At 44.9% G+C, this 23,409-nt stretch overlaps 1 protein-coding gene across 1 annotated transcript in view; it reads right to left on the reverse strand.

Moving 5' to 3' along the window:
* Nucleotides 1-23,409, reverse strand: part of LOC147668298 (scavenger receptor cysteine-rich domain-containing protein DMBT1-like) — a 158,627-nt gene that overhangs the window by 74,804 nt on the left and 60,414 nt on the right. The window contains exon 2 of the mRNA XM_086948624.1: nt 22,754-22,798. Within this exon, the coding sequence (XP_086804750.1) occupies nt 22,754-22,798 (45 nt within the window). The remainder of the gene's footprint in view (nt 1-22,753; nt 22,799-23,409) is intronic.

The following is a 23,409-nucleotide window of genomic DNA, read 5'->3' on the forward strand; positions in this document are numbered from 1 at the left end:
CTGGTCAATGTTCAATATCAGGAAGAACTTTTGTAGCTGTTGCTATTATATGTCATGATGGACCTTCTACCACATCTGGACAGTACATGGTTTATTTAAAATGTCTGAAAGGTTGGATACATTGTTATGATACTCAATTAGTTTTTAAGCAACGTTTGCCCAAAGAGTTACCAAATTCTTACCTAATATTTTTAAAGGCAACATTTTAAGATCAAAATTTGCCCTTTAGGATTACTGCTGTTAAGGTAGATTAGTCTGGTGTTATAGAGTATTTTGGAAGTGAGGGTAAGGAGCTTTAAGGTGATCCTTTTGTTGATGTTGAGACAGTGTAGGTGGATCAAGTGGTGGATGATATGGGTGCAGCCGGCGACATTGATGATCACTCATGTGGAGGTCTTTTGGATTTTTTGTAGTTGTTGTAGGTGTTTGCCTGCAATTCATGTGTAGAGTGTTTTGCCACAGTGTAGTCTGCTGCTGATGAGGGCCTGTGTCACTGTTCTTCTTCTTTTGTTTAGGATCCACTTGTAAATGTTGCGGAGCATGTGGAGGGTGTTATAGCAGTACGAGGAGACGGTGTAGACTTTGTTACACATGGAGAGGGAGGAGTTGAGGTTGAATCCTATGTTGTGGACATGGTTGGTAGGTGTTAGTACTGTTCACGGTGCAGTCAGGTAGTAGGACTTGTCTGAGGCTGAGGGGGTGGGTCTGAGGATGAGTACCTTCATCTTGTGCCAATTAGTGTTTACAGTGCTGCTATTTATTTAGTTGGTGGCATCCTTCACTGTGTCGTGGAGGTTGCTTTTGGTGGTATGTGGCTTCTTAGTGAGGAAGAGGATGAGGTGGGTGTTCTTTGTGTAGGAGATGTTGTTGAAGTTGTGATGGTGGGCAACTTGTGTTAGGGTGGCCATGTAGATGTTGAACTGCGTCGGACTGATGAATGAGTCCTGGGGGACCAGTAGATGATGTCGGTGGTTTTGGATCAGAAGGCTGGGAGGCGGACGTTCAGGATTACTATTGAACAACTTCCAAACAAAGGACTGATGCATACTATTTGGCCGTAAGGAAACGTGTGTGAAACCATTAAGGAGTTTTTGCTGTGTAGTTTGTCAGCATATATTTGTAAGTAACATTATTTACAGTGTAAGAAAATGAATCACAATGTTTTGTTATTTTATGATTGTTTCAGATGTGTCATATTTACGTAAGAAATTGCTCTTAGAAAAAATCATGTAAGATATGTTTTACTTCTATTTTTTATATTGTTCTTGAGAATGTTGACTTGTTTTTTTAAGATATCCTTATGGATTGTCTTTTTTTCTGCCCGCTGTTATGTGATGAGTACTATTGAACTCACTGTTTGTAGTGAAGTTTAATATATTCTGAGAACCGCAAAAAAGGCAAATGAAATGTTTTACAAATTATTTTGTGTTGTTAAATATATATTGTAACTATGTTTTTTTGTGTCTTACACAGGTGATAATTTTAAAATAATTAATTTTTTTATTATTTATTATGCTTAAGGTAAGTACAAGTAACTGACTCAGCCGCGCCAGTGGAGGGAGTTGTGGTGGGGTAGGCAGGTGGGGCGGGGGAGCGGCAGGGTGGGGGGTTATAAACAGCGGAATCTGGATGATTGCAGGTAAGTAAACAATTAAATTAATAAAATGAATTTCATATCCTGCGCCCTGCATCGCAAAATGCAATGCAGGGCACGGAACGAAGGGACATATTATCAACAAAAGGAGATACAATATTGCTGCTATTATCGGAAGGAAACTGTGGCTACACTCAGTCCCAAAATGTTGTTCATACTGGTACCCTCCCCTCTTCTTCTTGGTGCTCTAGCAGATAGGCTGTCAACGAGCTCCAGATGTCTTTAGGTCTAGATTTCATTGGCAGTAGTTCTGCATAGTCGTGCAGGTGCTCTTGCCAAGTAGTGAGATCTCCCAACCAGGCCTTAAACTTAGGGCTCGTCCCCACCCCCATATGCACGCCACCTGCGTCTTTGCTAGTAACATACCCAGCGCCCGATACTTTTTATGGGTGATGACGACAGTCATGAAAAGGCCTAGTAGCACTATCAGCGGTGATGGGTTCAGCTGTATCCCTAACATTTCAGACATTGCAGCAAAGACTTCTACCCAGAACTTAGCTAACTTGGGGCACCACCATGCGAGGTGCATGAAATCCGCCCCTTTCCTACTACACCTGACACATCTGTCAGATTCTCCAAGTTGGATTCTACAGAGTTTAGCTGGTGTATAGTACAGCCTGTGAATGAATTTGTAGTGTTCTAAACGTAACCTGCTATTACCTGTAATTGCCTCTGTCTGTTGGCATCCAACCTCCCACTGTTCATCAGCGGGGTCTCCAAATCTTTATCCCATTCTGCCCTTGGTCTTAGTGACTTTGCGGGGATAGCAGCTCGTCTCTGTTTGTATAATATGGAGATGACATGCCTAGGCTTGTCCGACTGTAGAAATGTGTGAAGGGACAAACAAATGTTCGGCTGTCCGGAAACTGCGGGGTTAAATCTTTTAGTCTTTGGCGCAATCTAGTGTATAGGAAAATGTCCATATGTGTAGGCGTGTGTTCTCCAAAGAATTTATCCTGAGCGCGGAATTTTATTGCAATGTAGAGGTCCCCCCATGTCTTGTAACCTAATTGCTTCAAGAGCCTCTTACATATCCCTTCACAGGTAACCGCCAATAGGGGGTTATTCACCAGTGTCACCATAGGAGAGTACATTATCTCTGCTTCCGTTTTACGCTCTAGCAATTTCCACGCCGCGACTGTGCAGTCTAACGTGGACGGGTCTCTTTTGCGGCCCTATTGGAACATAGATGTACCCCTCTGGGGGCACCGGAGCCATATGCCCATCCTCTACAGCAAGATGCGGCATAAAGGGGGGTGGTTGGAACCAGTAGGTGGCGAAATGCGCCTGCGCACAGTAATAATAATGCTCGAAATTAGGGACAGCGTACCCACCTTGACGGTATGGGAGCATCAATGTATCCAAATTGAGTCTCGTCTGACCCCCTCCCCAAATGAGTCTAACCATTTGCGCTCTAAGCGTATTAAAGAAGAACCTTTCAGGATGATATGGGATGTCAATAAACAAATAAAGGAATTTCGGCAGTACCGTCATCTTTAGAAACTTGGCCATGGACAGGGGCAGTTTTATCCATTTGTTTATATTATTCGTCACTTTATCAATGGCTCTCCCATAAATGGTACGCATTAAAGTATCTTTGTCGCGTGTGACATATATGTCTAAATATTTGAATTCCTCCGCCTCCCATACTAATGGATAGTCCAGCTGGTGCTGTACCATCCAGGCAGTTAGGGGGAACATTGCTGACTTATTCCAATTTATTTGTATACCTGAGAGAGCTCCATATTTAGTAATCTCATGCAACACGGGGTTGAGATTATCCTGCGGGTTTTTCACACATAGGGTCATATCATTCGCATTTTAGGAGATAAGAAGCTGTCGAGCTGGGTAGATCAAGGCGCTATTTTTATGGTGCTGTGGTAATTTTGCCACTAGTGGTTCTATTGCTAACGCAAATAATATAGGGAAGAGGGGGCAGCCCTGCCTCGTGCCCCTGGAGACAGAGAAGGGCATGGACCTGACTCAATTAAGCTTTACTGTGGCCTGCGGTTGACTGTACAATAATTGCACCCAGCTCAAGAAGGATGGTGGTATCCCTATGCTTCCCAGTGTCCCTATCAGGTAGTCCCATTCCACCGAATTGAATGCCTTAGTGGCGTCTAAAAAACAGCTACTGCCGTGCAACGGGGGTCGATGTCCTGCAATACTGACATTAAAGTCCTTAGGTTATGAGACGTAGCGCGATTAGGGACAAAGCCCGCCTGATCCGGCAATACTAGGCGCTCCATCAAGAGATTCAGCCTAGTGGCAGCACTTTCGCTAGTATTTTGGTGTCACAGTTTAAAAGTGACAAAGGTCGGTATGACTCACACTGAGACTGGGGTTTACCCGGTTTCAAGAGAGAGGTGATTTGGGCCTCCCGCATAGTCTGGGGTAGCTTGCCCTCCTCTAGTGTCTCATAATAGACTGCTTTCAATATAGGGGCCAGTGTGCGTAGATGCGTTTTACAAAAATTCCGCCGGGAGTCCATCCGACCCCCGTGCTTGCCCTGTTTGCATATGCATTATTGCTTCTGTGATCTCATCGACTTCCAAATCCAAATTTAAAAATGTACGCTGAGTGTCACCTAGCCAAGCTAAGGCCGTGTCCTCAAAGTAATGCTTCAGATTCAAGGGGGGGCTTCTTTGGGAGGTATATAATTTCTTATAGTAAGTAGTGAAGACCCCAGCTGGTCCGGGAGGTTCCTGTGAGTTATCCCTTGCTCATCTTGTACTTCTGAGATACAATTAGCAAATTTGGGCATGCGCACAGCAGCTTCTAAGGCGCTGCCCGGTCGGTCCCCCTCCCCATAAACACGTGCCCTATGATGCTTCTCTCAAAACCTACATTCCCAGTCTGCTGCAGATTCATATTCATTCACAATGTTTAGCAGGTCCGCCTTTAATCGACCATTCCCAGCGTTCATTGCTATCTGTCTCTCTGGGTCCTTAATTTCTTTTTCGAAATAATCTAAGTCTTTACGAATGTCTCTTAGGATACCTCCTCCCTTTGAGATACACCAGCTACGTACCGTGACTTTGAATGCCTCCCATACCATTGTTATGCTCGAGATGGAGCCCATGTTTCTTTCAAAAACAAATTGATATACTCCTTTATTTCTGATCTAAAGACGGGGTCATGTAGGTGCATATTGTTGAGCCTCCAGCCGAGATATGGGGATAGGGCCGCCGGGGCTCGGAGAGTCACCATTACTGGTGAGTGGTCTGAGTATGTCCTGGCTAAGTGTGTAGCTTTGTGTATCCAGTGCGCCATGCCCATTGAGACTATAAGGTAGTCAAATCTAGCCCAGGTTCCATGTACAGCAGAGTGATGTGTCCCCTCCGGGTTCCCAGGATGTATATATCTCCACGAGTCCAGCAAATGATGGGTTACCAATAGATTGTGCAACGTGCGCTGCGAAGCTGTGTAGTGTGCAGACGTGGCCCATGACAGATCCAGATGCGGGTCTACCACTGTATTAAAATCCCCCACCCATATGAGATATGTTATGTTTAACGTCTGAATTTTCCCCCATATTTGGAGCATAGCGTGAGTATCATCTGTATTGGGACCATAATAATTAGCTATGGTAACATCATGCTGATGTAATTTCCCCCACAGCAAGCAGTATCTCCCCTCGGGATCAGATTCTGAGCCACGCTTCTTGAAACGTATTCCTCGCTTGATTAGGATAGTAACTCCTCTAGAGTACCCAGAGTATGATGCATAGCACCGGTATGCTGGACACTTTGCCGCGAACTGAGGGGCGGGCGTAGGGACTAGATGTGTTTCCTAAAACATGGCTAACCCAATATTATGTCTATCTAAGTACCCCAGAATTTGCCTCTTTTTTCTGGGATTATTCAGCCCTCTTATATTCCAGGATATGATGGTAATATATGTCTGTGTCTATTACAGTGCCTGCCATTGCCAATATGTTTGGAGATCTCTTATCTGTACGTTCCACATCAAATTACTATATAGTCCAATGTCCATACTTCCCCTCAACAAAGGCATTCCTCCTTCCACCCACATCGGCTTCCCCAACTTGCCAAGCATATATCCCAGTCCCTCCCAACTAGTCAACAATAACATACAGTTAATTACTACCTCTAGCTAGAGGTAGAGAGAGGGGGCTCACCCACATACGGGGACCGCTAGGAGCCCACTCCAAACCCACTCCACACCTGTATTGCACCCATCCACTGCTGCAGCCTGACCGGCCGGCAGTTTCCATGGGACGGTGGGAGCATCCGGGCGGGTCAAGGTGAGTAAATTTTAACAAGTATAATACATCACCAATTCGGAGCAGTTCAGTGCCATGTATCTGCTATGCCAGTTATTTCGACGATGAGGGTAGTCCAGCCTATCATTCGACATTTCCCATTGGAGATAGGGACCTGGAGCGCCTTCTCGCTTCTGCTTCATTGGATGCAGCACGCGGAGCCCTTTTGAGATAGTTCTCCACCTGTTTCGGGGACGTGAAGAAATGTTGTTTTCCGCCGTATGTGATCTTCAATTTTGCTGGATACAGCATGGCATATGGTATGGCCTGCGTCTGCAGTTTCTTCTTCACCGCTGCAAACTTTTGTTGGGCCTGCTGGCCGGCCTGCATAAAGTCGGGAAAAAATGTCAATGTGGTGTTCTCGTAGCAAACTTTCTGCTTCTCGCGGGCCAGGCGTAACACCGTATCCCTATCTCGATAGTTGAGGAAGCGCATTATAATCGGTCTCGGTGGACCTCCTGGCGGCGGACGTGCCGCAAGTGATCTGTGGGCACGCTCCATAATCAGGTGCGCTGAAAAGGCCTCCCTTTCGAATAGTTCTATAAGCAGCTTCTCCAGCCGGCCCGTATTGGTGAACTCTGCAAGGCCCAGGACTCGAACATTATTTTGCCTGGAGCGGGCCTCTAAATCCTCATTTTTGTCCGCAATTATTTTGAGGAGCTTGTCCATTTGTTGTACGTGTTCTTTGTTGGACACCGCTCCGTCCTCCAATTCCGACACCTTCGTTTCGGCCTCTTTAATCCTCTGGTCATGCTGTTCCAATTTGTTTACAATAGAGTCCATCCTGGCATTCATGGTGTCCATCTTAGCATCTATAGAGGATATACTTTGTTTAATTCCCAAAAGGGGCGCTTTCCAACACCCCCCAATAGCGGGTCCCCTCGTCAAGTGCACAGCGGCTGCAAGGACGTGATATGTTGGACCTCAGTTTCCTTCTTCCTCTCCGTACCTCCTATTGCGCACACCACATAGAATCCAGGCTGGGTAACCTATCTCACGGCAATGTTTTGTTTCTACTTCAGGCGCAGTGCAGTAGTCACAGGGCGTCACCTCTTACAATGGTAGCATGCAAAGTGAGAGGCAATAGTGGTGTCTGTGTCTCTCGCCAGTTATTTATACCTCCGCTTTCCGAGCACAGTAGTGCACGGTCCGCAGCGCATTAGAGTCTCACTGCACTAGCATGTCTATCTGTCTGTTCGCAGCTCGCCTGTTACAGCTCCATGCAAGCCTCCCGCACCGGGGTTGTTTTCTCTACTTCAAAATGGTGGCGCTGCCCTCTGATTACACACAGAATTGCGGGGCACGCTGTGAAGTTGGCACAAAAGTCAAACGGATATCTCTGCTCACTGTGTGCGGCACATTATCTTCTGCTCAAGCCACAGTCGGCTCATATCATGCCCTGCAATCACGACTCGCCCGCACAGTAGACAGTGGACGCGGCCGCCGCAGCTCACCACACAATCGTCAAAGGCACCCGTTCCAATCTGCAACAGCTCTCTCTTGTCGCAGTTGCACTATTACCCATACATTTAGGTATCGCTGTGCTCCACTGGCGTTTCACTGGGATGCAAAGAGGATCTCTTGGTTAATGCAGGATGCTGTTTATGAAGGATATTCCACCATGGAAGAGAGAGAGCCTCACTAGCGCGCGGCCATCACAGTTGCGCGCCACCTAGCGCCCCGATGATCAAACAATGTTACATCACATTAGTTTGCATTTGAGTGCATTCTCAACACATAACACAGTGTGCAATCATGACTTGTGTGTAGATCTCATAGTGTGTTGTGTGGTGAGAAACCGTCTGGTAAAATAGGGTGGCAGGTACACAGGGATGTGTTCCATGTCTACTCTTCAAATTTCTCTGCACCAAGATGTGCAGCCTGCATGGTTTTGTGAGGGGTCTCTGGGGTAGCACAATTTGTTCTGCAACACCAAATTACCCTCTTCGGTACCTATGCTCTAGGTACCAAGGGTACAATTTACTAGGGACTTACAGCAGTTGCAGAAGTTGTGCCAATCATGGTACAGTTTTAGGAACGAGGTCTGGCACTGGGGACCTGGTTAGCAGGGACCCAGTGCACGTATAGTTCAAAATGATATCAGGCAAAATGTAGGGGCTAACCATGTAAAAAGAGGCACTTTCCTACACACTCACACTCGGACACTTGCACAACCACTCACAGACCCACTGATCTACTTGCAAACCTATTTAGACACTCATGCACCCACTCACAGGCCTACTTAGATACTTATGCACCCACTCACTCATCCACGCAGTCAGGTACCCACTCATAGACCCACTCAGACACTTATGTATCCACTCACTCAGCCACTCAGACACTTACTCACAGACCCACTCATATTCACATTAAACTACTCAGAGACCTACTCAGAGACGCACATACCCACTCATAGACCCATTCAGTGATGCATGCACCTACCCACTCACAGAATCACTCAGACATGTATGCACCCACTCATTCACCCACTCAGACACTCATGCACACACGCACAGTAATACTCAGATACTCATACCCATGTATAACCCTTGGACACTCTCTTACACCCACTCACAGTCCTACTCAGACACGCATGCACCCATTCACAAACCCACTGAGACACTCATGCACCCATTCACAAAATCATTTATACACTGATGAACCCATTCACAGACCCAGAAACTCACAGACCCACTCACAGACTGACACACAGCTGATCACATACCCACTTTGACATTCATGCACCCACTCACTCACCCACTCAGGAATTCATGCACCTACTCACAAACCCACTCAGACACTCATGCACCCAGTCAATCACCCATACACTCATGTACCCACTCACAGACCCACTCAGACACTCATGCAATGACTCACAGGCCCACTCAGAGACTGACACATGAAGTAACAGACCCACCCAGAATCTCATGCACACAGTCAAAGAGCCACTCAGACACTTATGCCCCAACTCCTGGATTTTCCCAGACACTTACTCACTGACTCTCAGACCCACTCAGGCTCTCACACACCCACTCACAGACCCACTCAGACACTGATGCACCCACTTACAGACCCACTCAGATACTGACACACTCACTTGCAAACCCACTCAGACTCTCTTACACCCACTAGCAGATGTATTCAGGCAGTCATGCACACTCGGGCCAAGGGGGAGCATGAGGGCCTCTGCAGTCCCAGCTGGCTCCCTGCCTCCTGCAGAAGCTGGCATTGCTCTCACCGACCGGGTGCTCCCTGTCTGTGAGAGCAATCCTTTCAGAAACAGATGAAACCTCTGCTTTCAGCAAGCAAGAGCATATTTTCTGCCCTCGTTTGCTGGAAGCTTGGCATGAGCTGTCAAAGCTCCCACCAAGTCACAGCAAACAGCTATGTCCTGGAGCAGGCACCCGGGGAAATAAAAAAGCCCCATGGATGTGTTTGTCCTTGGTGTTTAATAGAGACATAGGAAGGTGGCTTTGTGTACCCCCTCCTTTTATTAATCCCGGGACCTGGCCCACCTGGGGGATAAATAGTAGAGAAGCACAGTAGCTTGTGCTTTTTTAATAAAACTCAGTGGGAGCCACGGATCCAGCGCAACTAGTGCCCAAAAATAAAATAAATGCTTTTTTGCCATAGGTGCGGTCTCTGAAGGACACCACCCAAGAGGCCCAGGGGATCAGAGTTTTTCTACCCTGCCCCCTATTATTTTTTTATGCTTTTGTGGGAGTCGGTGAAGCTGAGTCCTAAGATGACTACCAACACTTCCTGGCTCAAGTGTTGGCAGCAAATCACATTTCATCTCAGGGACTGTTGTATCCTCCAAGGATCTGTGTTTCTATATAGCATTATAAGTTTTCTTTTATAATTCCTCAAAAACTGGGGAACAGACTTACACCAAATAACAAAATTGGTCTTTCCGGACCAAGAGCTTTCTGTCAAATTTGATGCAATTCCGTCTAGCGGTTCAGGCTATACTTGCAGTTAAAATCTTCATGGGACTTAACTTGGGAAACACCATTTTTTTGACCAGCATATATATATATATATTTGGACAGTGAGCAAGGGCGTTCGCGCACGAAACGCGTCTGTTTGGCAGTGTGTTGCACCTCTGCACTTTAAATGCAATAAAGGAAGAAGAATATCCTAAGTAAGTCTGGCTGTGGATTCATTCACCTGTGTCTGCGCACTGGGTTTTGTGTGAAGGCGTTGCACAAACTTTCCGGTTGGAATTTATATATATATATATATATATATATATATATATATATATATATATATATATATATATATATATATATATATATATATATATATATATATATATATATATATGGGGTCTATTTGGTAACATTTACATTTGTTAGATGAATTGTGGAATGATGAAATTAAGCCCACATGGGCAGTACTGCTATTAACCACATACCCCTATAGAAACACTGTGATAGGAAATGACATTTGGGAGGATCCCTTGTAACCATGACATATTGACAATGTATTTCTAAATGAAGGGGACATGTTAATTATAAAATATAATACCAATGTTTGAGAATGGTATGTGAAATCAACAAACAATGCTAAAAGGTTATTATGTTGAAATATGTTTTCCACGAATGATACAATGTAGTCTGTCTTCTATGGCACCTGAAAACCAATCAAATGTTTATTTAAAAACTGCTTTCACTTCACTGACGGTACTCGGGACCAAGAGACAGAGTCTCGAAACGCGTCGAGTGAGCTTTGCTTTTTTGAAAAAATAAAATCACTGCTAATGCATTTGGAGTCCGTGGTGGTTGTTTCCAAGGAGTTTGGATCAAAGACAATGCTGTGAATATATATATATATATATATATATATATATATATATATATATATATATATATATATATATATATATATATATATATATATATATATTTTTTTTTTATTTATATATATTATTTGCGATGTCATCAGTGATGTCATTTGAGATGTCATCAGTGATGTCATCAGTGATGTCACTGACCATGTCATGAATGATGTAATATGTGACATCATCAGCAGTGGATTACGGGTGCGCGATATATAGTTATTGCAACTAACTATATATGCAAATTTCTATGGTTTTGTGCGAGTAAATTAAGGTTTTGTAAATGCTAATCCCTAACAATATATGGTCTATAACCAATGGTTTTTTCAGTGAATTTTCATGGTTTTGTAAATGCAAATTCCTAACTATATATGGTCTATAACCTATGGTTTTTTCAGTGAATTTCATTGGTTTTTTAAAAGCTAATATATATAGCTGTAAAATATATTCTTTATTACGTGACGTATCACGTAGCCACGTGAGACGCCTCATGACGCGTCGCATAAACGTGACGTATCGTCTCTGCAGCGCAAACAAAACCCGTAACGTAAGCGCGCCAGAGCACGCTTACAGATATATATATATTTTTTTAACCTTAATTAGACAAAATCCACATGTGCACATATCTTGAGGCCTTGCAAAGGCACAACAAACAAACAGTCCCTACAATTTTGCCAAGTTTGGTGGAAGTCTATTCCTTTAAATTTTATTTTACTGTTTCTCTTGGTTTTCCCCTTGTTACGCTTACCGGAACGCTACCCGGTACGCAAACCGGATGCTCCAAAAACACAAGATGTCGGACTCCCGTTACGCTGCCGGTTAGCTGCCCGGTTGGCGTACCGGGAAGAGCCTCTACCGCAAAAAATCGCAATTTTCTATTTTTTTCTTTTGCCCCGCGGGGCACTTTAATATCCCCCTCATCAATCCTAGGGGGTCAGGAGGGGTCTACCTTGCCCCATTTCCTTCATTTCCCCCTTCGTTTTTCACCACCTCTTGTCTCTCGATGCTACCGAGTGACAAGATGGCGGCAGCTCCGGACTGTTTACAATGTTGACAGCCAATCAGCTTCTCCTCAGACTCCCGTTACGCTGCCGGTTAGCTGCCCAGTTAGCTGCCCGGTTCGCGTACCAGGACGCGCCTCTACGGCGAAAAATCACTATTTTTTTTTTCTTTTTTTTTTTTTGCCCCGCGGGCCACTTTAATATCCCCCTCATCAATCCTAGGGGGTCAGGAGGGGTCTACCTTGCCCCCTTTCCTTCATTTCCCCCTTCGTTTTTCACCACCTCTTGTCTCTCGATCCTACCGAGAGACCAGATGGCGGCCGCTCCAGACTGTTTACAATGTTGACAGTCAATCAGCTTCTCCTCAGACTCCTGTTACGCTGCCGGTTAGCTGCCCGGTTCACGTACCGATTTGCGCCTCTACGACAAAAAATCGCAATTTTTTTTTTTTTTTTTTTTTGGCCCCGCGGGGCACTTTAATATCCCCCTCATCAATCCTAGGGGGTCAGAAGAGGTCTACCTTGTCCCCTTTTCTTCATTTCCCCCTTCGTTTTGGCCTCTTGTCTCTCGATCCTACCGAGAGACAAGATGGCGGCCGCTCCGGACTGTTTAGAATGTTGACAGACACCGGAGAGCCAATCAGCTTTGCTTCGCAAAGCTCCGTTACGCGAAAAGTACGCGAACTGGTGCGCTATCGGGTACGCTGTCACAGATATATCTGTTTTTTTAAACGTTAATTTCTCAAAATCCACTGGAGCACATATATTGAGACCCAGCAAAGGCACATCGGGCTAACAGTCCCTACAATTTTGCCAAGTTTCGTGCAAATCCATTTGAGCTAAAAGTGAGGCCAAACGCCCTATGGAAAAATGAATGGGAAAAACGCGTTTTGGGACCCCCCTTTTTTCTCGGCCCCCCCTTGACGGACCCCCCCAAATTCTCAGGGGCTGCTCAGATACAAAATGTGCCATTTTCCTGAAAATTTCAGCCGATTCCGTCCAAAAACGCCAAAGTTATTAGACATAGAATTTTCAAAAGTTCCATAGAGAAAAAATCGTAACTATATATACCTACTGGCTATCGCCAGTAGGTAATATATATATATATATATATATATATATATATATGCAAATTGAGAATCCGATCCACAGAATTCAGACAAGCCCGCAGTTACACCGTTGAAGTTCTTATATATATATATATGTGTATATGTATATATTACCTACTGGCTATCGCCAGTAGGTATATATAGTTAGAATTTTTTCCCTATGGGACTTTTGAAAATTCTATGTCTAATAACTTTGGCGTTTGTGGACGGAATCGGCTGAAATTGTCAGGAAAATGGCACATTTTGTTTCTGAGCAGCCCCTGAAAATTTGGTGGGGTTTCGTCAAGGGGGGGCTGAGAAAAAAGGGGGGTCCCAAAACGCGTTTTTTGCATTGAGTTTTCCATAGGGCGGTTGGACTCACTTTTAGCTCGAACGGCTGAATGGATTTGCACGAAACTTGGCAAAATTGTAGGGACTGTTAGCCCGATGTGCCTTTGCTAGGTCTCAATATATGTGCTCCAGTAGTTTTTGAGAAATTAACGTTCAAACCAAGATATATATCTGTAACAGCGCTCTGGGCAGCGATCCGGTCCGCTTACTTTTCGCTTATCGGAACTTTGCGCGCAGAAAGCTGATTGGCTCTCCGGTGTCTGTCAACATTCTAAACAGTCCGGAGCGGACGCCATCTTGTCTCTCGGTAGGATCGAGAGAGAAGAAGAGGTGGAAAACGAAGGGGGAATTTAATGAAAGGGGGCAAGGTATCCCCCTCTTGACCCCCTAGGAATGTTGTTGGGGTTATTAAAGGGTCCCGTGGGGAAAATAAAAAAAAAATGATTTTTCACGGTAGAAGCGCGGCCGCGAACTGGTAGCGAAACGGGAATTCGCCATTTTGTGCTTCGTAAATTAAATTACTAGTTATAAGTGGGTGCGGGAGACGTATCCTAATCCCCTATGTTTCCTGAGGGTGGGTGAGGAGGCTGATATATGTTGATACATCTCTTCCAGCGGCTGTGCGTGAGCTTTTTTTTTTTTTTGCTGCGTGACAGTCCGGAGCGGCCGCCATCTTGTCTCTCGGTAGGATCGAGAGAGAAGAAAAGGTGAAAAACTAAGGGGGAATTTAATGAAAGGGGGCAAGGTATCCCCCTCTTGACCCCCTAGGAATGTTGTTGGGGTTATTAAAGGGTCCCGTGGGGAAAATAAAAAAAAAATGATTTTTCACGGTAGAAGCGCTTCACGGGCCGCGAACTGGGCCGCAAACTGGTAGCGAAACGGGAATTCGCCATTTTGTGCTTCGTTATTTAAAGTACTAGGTATAAGGGGGTGCGGGAGACATATCCTAATCCCCTATGTTTCCTGAGGGTGGCTGAGGAGGCTGATATATGTTGGTACATCTCTTCCAGCGGCTGCGCCATCTTGCCTTTTTTCGAATGCCACAATTTTGTCGTGCACGGCAGCCATTTTAGATGCCAGGCTGGTTCCAGGCTATCACCTAACCCTGCGGATGTAGTTTATGGCCCCAGCTGTAGAGAATTCAGACATGCCAATCCTCCTGATTCAGGCGTGTGAGTACTGATTTCAGTGCTAGTCTCCCGCCTCCCGATTTCTGCAAGCAAAAACCCGGGGGCATATTACGAACAACTAGCGATAATTTTTGTCTCTAACTTGTTTAGAGACAAAAATTATCGCCGCACATCGGCGATTTTTATCGCAGATAAACCTTGCTATTATCGCAGAAAAGTCAGCGATATTCATGTATTATCGACCTAATGCTCTTAGCCATGTTATCCACCTCCCATTGGATAACATGGCTAAGAACTGCTCAGGGCAGGTGTTAGATTTTGGAGATATTCGCGCTTAGCGCGAATATCTCCAAAAGTTGGTAATAGAAGGTAGCGATGTTAGGGACTGTTTCCAGTCGCTAACATCTTGGCACGCCACTTTGCATGTCATTAGTGATAAGTATCACTGACATGCAAAGCGGGGCCCAAGATGGTCGCTATCTCCTTTTAGCTGTCACTAACTGGTGTTAGCGACAGCTTGATAATAGGGAAATAATTTTATCTCCGCTTTCATGGTTTTTAAAGCCAAAAAAGCGGAGATAAACCCCCTTGATAATATGCCCCACGATTCCTTGGGGGTTTCAGCTGACAGGGCTTGGTATTGTGTTACATGGTAATTTTTCCAGGAAACGTCAGAGGGTCGATGCAGGGGTTCTAGAAGAGGTGATAAACCATTTAAGCCTCATGAACAAGCGCATGGTCTTTTAAAGATTTGTGAAGTACTCGGGGCGGCGGTGTGTGTGTGCCCTCTTTCAGGAGCGGGCGGGGGGGCACTGCCAGCAACTTGCCAGGTCAGGTAGTGTTCAACACGTGCATCACCCTTTCTCTGCCTGCTATTGCGCTCCATGCTTCGGAAAGGTAAGAAAAAGAACGTGCATTTGAGTTTGAAATGTCCGATCCTGCAGCAGCACACTTCCAAAGCCCACACATGACAATAACCCGATTCAAGGCCCCATTCACCCGTTTTTAAAAAAATAGATAACACTCCAACAAAGTAAGGTTATAAAACTTTATTAACTACTAACTTTAACAAACGGAACAAAAACTAAAAACATTTAAACATTTCTCAACACAAAAAGCAACAATGGTTAGAAGCTGTCTTTTGTGCGAATAGTCCCAAGGCAGCACAACGTGCAGAGTTCTGGACGGCACCCAGGTGATGTCGCCTGGGTGCCGCACTGGTTTAGGGATCCTACAATGCTGCTCCGAAAATTGGCGTGGGGCGTCCCGGGTGGGGCGGGGGGAGGCCTCGTCAGTAGCGGTCTGTTGTGCGAATAGTCCCAAGGCAGCACAACGTGCAGAGTTCTGGACGGCACCCAGGTGATGTCGCCTGGGTGCCGCACTGGTTTAGGGATCCTACAATGCAGCACAGAAAAACAGCGTGGGGCGTCCCGGGTGGTGCGGGGGGAGGCCTCGTCAGTAGCGGTCTGTGTCCAGTGTCACATGGCTGACACAACATGTACGACAGGCACCCAGGTGATGTCCAGTAAACTGCCGCACTGGTTTTGGTATCCTACAATGCTGCTCCGAAAATTGGCGTGCGGCGGCCCGGGGGGGGGCGTGGGGGAGCCGGCGTGAACGGGCCTCCCCAGGTGGCGGCCATCTAGCTGAGTTGCGCTCGCTCTTGCGGCCACAGCGTCTCGCTCACCATGTTGTTGAGTTGCTCCCACTCTTGCAGTGCAGCGATAGGCGGCTGCCACATGGCTCTTAAAATGGCGGACAGCTCCTCGGTTTTAGGCCTGGTCCACTGAAATGGTCCTGGGACACTTTGGAACTCGGACGCTTGCCTGCTAGGGCTTGGGTTCCATTCTCGAAAAGCGTCCCCTCAGCCGTGAAGATTGTATAAAAGTCTTGGGGGCCCCCGACTCCCGCAGGCTTCCGGTGGGGAGCGGCTGCCATGATTGCTCGCGGAATGACCACGACGGAGCCACGAGATGGTGGTGCTCTCATGCTGACGCCAGCTTCAGTCTGAATGATCCAGAAACAAGGTGGGGCTTTCATCGTTTGGGAAAAAAAAATGTTCTAAACCAATGAAAAGTGTTATTTTTAGGTCATATGACCAAGCCTTCCATCTTTAGGAAACCAAAAGTAAAATGAACCAATGAAAAGTTTTATAAACAAGTCACATGACCTGTTATGCTTACGTTACGCGCTGCGCGCCGCGCCTCGGATCACTTCCGGGTGCGCTAACGCGGCGTGTCATAAAACGCATTACGCGACAACGTAGGTCAAGAATATAGTCTAAATGTCTCCACCAACCAGCGTTCAGAACACAACCCCTTTCAGCAGTCCAAAAAGTTCTGTTAAATGACAACAGAGGGGACAGGCAACAAGAACCATCAGTCAAAGAGGGGAGGGCAAGTTCTTCTCTTCCGGGTCAAGTTGGGGCGCTACCGGAACTGATCGAATTGGTAGTCTACAGTGTTTCTGGATGTTTCAGACTAAAGCTGGCGTCAGCATGAGACCACTACCATCTCGTAGCTCCGTCGTGGCCATTCCACGAGCAATCATGGCAGCCGCTCCCCACCAGAAGCCTGCGGGAGTCGGAGGCCCCCAAGACTTTTGTAGAATCTTCACGGCTGAGGGGACGCTTTTCGAGAATGGGACCCAAGCCCTAGCAGACAAGCGTCCGAGTTCCAGGGCCATTTTAGTGGACCAGGCCCAAAACCGAAGAGCCGGCCGCCATTTTGAGAGTCCTGTGGCAGCCGCCTATCGCTGCACCGCAAGAGCGGGCGCATCTCAACTACATGGTGAGCGAGACGCTGTAGTCGCAAGAGCGGGCGGAAAACAGCTGAATGGCGGAAGAGGCACAGTGTAGCAAAAGCGGGCGGAATGGCAACTAAAACGATAAAGGGGCGCCCCACTACAGCTTGTCTTCAGGTCAAACGGATTGTGGGACAAGGTCCAGAATTGAAGAGTCATCAAAAGGCAAAAAGTTCCGCCGGACCCCGGGAGCCGGCCGCCTATGTCGGGGGCGATCTCAGGCTACACCAGTGCTATAAGACTTGGGGAGGGTGTCGGAGCCAAGCGTCTTCTCCGAGTCCATGGCCATCACACCGCCCCTCAGGGGCCTCCGTCAAGCTGTTTAGGAAGGTAACATATCACATTGTTTTCTAATGCAGTCAGGTCCACAAACGACACTCACTTACTTTGAGAATAGTGAAGCTGCAGTAGGTGGAAATAAGCTTCAGACAGTGTTACAAGCACTGCTCAGAACTCTTAACTATGGCACCCAACATCCAGAACTTATGCTATTTGAGAATGGTAGTGACATCGAAGCATCTCAGGGATCAAAACCATTAACGTACTTTCACGTATGAAAATCTTACTTGGGGAGGGGGCAGGAGCGAAGCGCCCCCTCCCAGTCAGCGCCACCACACCGTATGTTGAAAATCTGAAGCCATCGTTCTACAAAGTCAACCAAACTTGGATTGAAAAATCTAGAAAAATGTACAAACTGAAAACCAGTTTTGGTCTGCATAGCATCAGTAACAACGTTTGAGTCAGCTTTGTGTCAAGCCGCCATTTTGATTCAACAAAGCACAGGCATTGAAAAAGGCTGAAATTCAGAACTCTAAACTATGGCACCCAACATCCAGGAGCTTGCTATCCGGATCTTGGAGCCTTGTGCTGTTTTCGATCTATTCACACATCGGTCCACTACTGACATCATCTTATAGACCAACGTTATGTAAATAGTTTTTTAATAAAATGTTTTACCCTGTTTCTTTGCTGGTGTGTTGTCTATATTTTTAATATTTGCATAGGGTTTGTCGTTATTTTGTGCGGGATGGGTGATGGAGCCGAGCTGTCTTGCAGCCCTCATGGTGTGGAGCTCAGTTCATCTCACTATTTTCGTATTTCTCAAGAAGGGTTGTTCCTAATATTTCTATTTTAGCGAGGTCAAAAAGAGATCCAATTAGTGGCCTACTGATTTTGTTCGATTACTTTTATTTTTTTACACGATTTTTCACTATCTGCAAAGACTAAACAGAGTATTGCGACTTTGTGCTTGTTTGTAAATAGAGAATGATCCAAAGAGAACCAATTCTAAAACAGTAAATGCTTGGACAACAATCAATCAAATGGAGAGACAAGGAGGCACGACGGATTACAACGGGGGTAAAGGCCTGCGTTAACTACCCTTCAGTATCTGCAAAGAGAGAGTACTACTAAGGCAAAAGAGGGGAGGGGGGGGGGCAGCGTTCAAAGCACATCAGCGTGCATAAATACGAAAATGTTTTTATCTATCACGTACTTGACATTTTAAAGCTTTTCATATTTGCTATTAAAAAACCAATGAAATTCACAGAAAAAACCATAGGTTATAGTGGATATATAGTTAGGAATTTGCATTTACAAAACCTTGAAAATTCACAGAAAAAACCATAGGTTATAGTGGATATATAGTTAGGAATTTGCATTTACAAAACCTTATTTTACTCGCATAAAACCATTGAAATTCCATATATAGTTAGCTAACTATAAGCGCTAACTATATATCGCGCACCCGCAATCCACTGCTGATGATGTCACATATTACATCATTCATGACATGGTCAGTGACATCACTGATGACATCACTGATGACATCTCAAATGACATCACTGATGACAACTCAAATGATATCAATGATGACATCTCAAATGACATCACTGATGACAACTCAAATGACATCACTGATGACATCTCATTTGTCATCACTGATCACATCACTCATGTGATAATACAATGAACCTCTTCAGACTCTAATATAACCTTACATACACTCAGTATAAACAGACACTCACAGACTGTCACTCATCCATGGAGTTACTCACACACCTAGTCAGTCATGCAAAGAATCAATCACACCTCCATTTCCTCAACTATACAGTTATACACATCTTACTTATTCAAACATATAATAACACATATTTACTCTCTTATATAATCCCTGATACAAGCTCACAGTGATCGATACAGCCACTCACACATTCACTGGCTCTTATGTTCAGTTATTTATATATCTCAACTCTCACATGTATTGTGTTTTACATACGTACTTACTTGCACATGTAGCAATGAGAAATCCATTCACTCACCAACACACCCATGCACAGTCAACCGCCCATATAGCTGTTTCCACATGCACTCTTGAACTCATACTCCTAGTGAATCAACTGCTTACACATCTATGCACAGAGTCACGCACCTCCCAGCCACCCACACACACACTCAGCCTCCCATTCAAATACTTGGGCAACCAATCAATAACCCATATGGCCACTCTTATAGCTACTGATCAACACATGCAGCAGCTTACACAACAACAAACATACTGATGCACGAATTAAGACAGTTTAGTCACTAACCCATGTACTCAGTGAGACACATTTAATCACTCACTCATACAGTCAGTCATGCACCTACTAAATTCTTCATCCAGACACTTATACATCCACTCATTCTTCAATATGTGAAACATATTTAAACTTTACAGACACATACAATCACTGGATGTTGTGATCAGTGATGTCATCAGTGATGTCATTTGAGATGTCATCAGTGATGTCATCAGTGATGTCACTGACCATGTCATGAATGATGTAATATGTGACATCATCAGCAGTGGATTGCGGGTGCGCGATATATAGTTAGCGCTTATAGTTAGCTAACTATATATGGAATTTCAATGGTTTTATGCGAGTAAAATAAGGTTTTGTAAATGCAAATTCCTAACTATATATCCACTATAACCTATGGTTTTTTCTGTGAATTTTCAAGGTTTTGTAAATGCAAATTCCTAACTATATATCCACTATAACCTATGGTTTTTTCTGTGAATATATATATATATGTATCAGTTTACAATGTGGTCACGATGAGGCTGTATGGGACTAGTTGTTCCCTTTATTTCAACAGGCTGTTTCCATGTTGACATTAGAGTCATATATACACACAATGTGTTACATTCTGACGTTTGGGCTGAGGCGTTAATGATTTCCTGCTCCAAGTGTGTTCATGACTGTTATTTAACTCAGCGTTTACTGGTCTTTTATGTTTATTTTATCTCCACTCCACAAGTCAGAAACCAATTAAGATAATACATCCCCTAACAGATGCACTCACATACTTAATCACACACCCACTTAGACACCCACAGAACTACTCACAAACCCAGACATGCAGTCACACACACACTCAAAGACCCACACACGCACTCACATACTCCTTTAAACACCCATGCAACCACTCACACACCCACTCATACACCTGTACAGCCACTCACACACCACTCAGAGATTCACAAAACCACTCACACGCCTACTTACAGACCCACAGAGCAACTCACACACCCACTCACAAACCTGTAAAACCATTCACACGCCCATACAGCCTCTTACACACCCACTAAGAGACTCCGAGAAACACTCACACACTTACTTACATACTCATGCAGCCACTCACACACCCACTCAGAAACCCAGAAAACAAGTCTTACCCACTCACAAACCCACAGAGGTATTCACACACCCAATAACACACCTACATAGACACCTGTACAGCCACACAACTCCCACTCACAGACCCACATTGCCACTCACGCAGTGAGTGGGTGACTAAGGAGGGTCTGAGGCTATAGGTTTTCGTAAATCCTATGATCTGCTATGGGAAAAAAACGTTGAGCAAAGAAACAGATAAAAAATGTATTCCCTAAAAATGCTCCATCCTACTGCAAGAGAAGAGTCCTCCTTGCTGCTCCAGCCACAGAAGTCTCAGCAACCACTATAGCTAATGGTGCTGTATCACATAGATCGAATGGCAGAGAAACATGTTACTGAAAATGTATACAGATGGAAGTAGATTGTACTACAGATTCAGTTTTTAACTTACTAAGGATCTCACAGGAAAGGTGAGCACTGAGCAGCTGCACTTATGAGTAACAAACAACATTTTGACCTTCAGGCACATGGAATATAAGAGCCAATCATCACTGTGGTCAATAGATGAGGACCAGCCTGGTTGAAGAGAGACAGATTCCATAATAGGCACGCTAAGACACATGAAGAGATTCCGCACGCTGAGTGAAAGCCAAAGAGGGAGGAGAGACTTGGTCTAAGCCTACAGATAGTACTCAACGTGAGCTAGTGCTTGCAGGTGGGGCCCATTGGCACTCCTTCATTGAGGATTAGCCCTTATTTTTCCTCAACAGACATTCATTCAAAGCAAGAGGGAGAAAAACACAAAAGAGGGAAAGAAACTGGAAGGAAAAAACAGAAAGACGGAAAGTCAGTGACCAAAGGAGGAAGCAGGGATGAAAAAGAACCTGCAAGATTGAAATAGATATGCATATGGTTGAATCAAGGCTAGGCAGCCTTGGCATTCAGCACTCAACCATCAATAGCACTGGCTGTAATCCTCTTAGTAAATGTGGGGCCATCAGGCACTTATTCTGTTCCAGATTAAGCACTGCCTACTGAAGGGGCAATCCAAGAAAAACCTCAGGGTGGCTCATCCTGGGGGTGCTCAGGATGAGCACATATAATGAGTTAGACTGGGACAGAGTTCTGCAAACTGCCACAGATTCAGATCATATGCAATTAGATGCTTCACAACATTTAAGAAAAACTGAGTCACACTATACAATTGCATACAGCCCAATCAGTCTAGGCCCCTTGCTCCCAGGATGAATCTAATCATTTTTAAAGGTCTGTGCACCTGCACACACCTATGCATAAACACCCTGATGGGTGCAATTCAAGCACTTTACACAGGGGCTCCTGAATCTTTACTTGGCACTGCAGGCACATAAAATATATATGGGAGCTTGCAGAGGCAAGCCACTTTCATTTACAATGCCTGGATCACCGTGCCAGAAGCCAGCTATAAAACCCACGTTTGAGTTGCTTAGACTCTCCTATCCCTCATATAAGATCTACCTCACACTTTACAGTTTCTCCTAAGCACTGCCTGATCCTTCCACATTTTCATTAACTCTGGCACTGCCCTTGCACCATAGATTTTGCTTACCATATGCACAGCCCTAGCATCATGTACTGCCATTGCCCTACAAACTGTCTTGGCCCCTTCTCGCTCACATGCACTCACACATTCATCTATCCGCACCCACTCATATATCCATTTATCCTGCTATTGACCTTTACTCGCACTCACTCACTCACAGAAAATCCACAAAGATAAAATCCAGACATATTTGCTCATTTTTTTTCGAGGCAAGTAACTGGACATCCAAACCATAGAGCGAGAACCTTATCAAAAAATGTATAGAATTATGATACAGTTTCTTAAATATCTCTGAATGCAAGCTGAATAAGCACTTAAAGGATACAATAGGGTTTAAACTATTGGTAATACTTAACTGTTTACATTTTCAGTGTTTATCAAAAACTGCCCAGTGACTGGACCTGGAAATCCAAAGAAAACAAAGTACGATGTTATTTGAATAGTTTTTATTTCATAAGAAAAGTACACGTATATTGGCAATAAACTAACACACATTACCAGATTATGTTCTGCATTGATCTTTATCTTATTATTAGGGATTGACAATGCGCCTTCAATGGCAAAATATATCAGCACATACTTACCAAACTGAGTGGGTTAGGGGTATAAGGAGACTTAAGGGATTATGTTAAAGATCTGGAGAAGACTAAGGGCCCAATTACGACTTTGATGCAGTTGCACAGTTTCTTTGTCGGAACAGCTGCACCAATCTTATAACAAGTTGAACTCGTGTAAGGTGGACAGTCCTTTTCCTTTCCCATGGCGGTGCCTGGAAAACAGGTACAGCAATGGGAACGGCAAAAAAAGTTCCAGCAAAGCATGGATTGTGGCGTCCATGCCATGATGGAACTTTGGGGAAGACAGACAAGGGGGGCACATGTTGTGACCTCCTGAATGGATCCCTATGACAGGGGGGCATAGTTGCCCGGTGGGGCCCCCTTTGTTCCTGCATTGCAAGCCTTTTAATGGTGGGGCTCCGGCCATAAAATGTCTAGTGGTGCAGGAACTCGTA

The sequence above is a fragment of the Lissotriton vulgaris genome, unplaced genomic scaffold (genome assembly GCF_964263255.1).
Source record: "Lissotriton vulgaris unplaced genomic scaffold, aLisVul1.2 SCAFFOLD_1331, whole genome shotgun sequence".
Classification (NCBI taxonomy): domain Eukaryota; kingdom Metazoa; phylum Chordata; class Amphibia; order Caudata; family Salamandridae; genus Lissotriton; species Lissotriton vulgaris.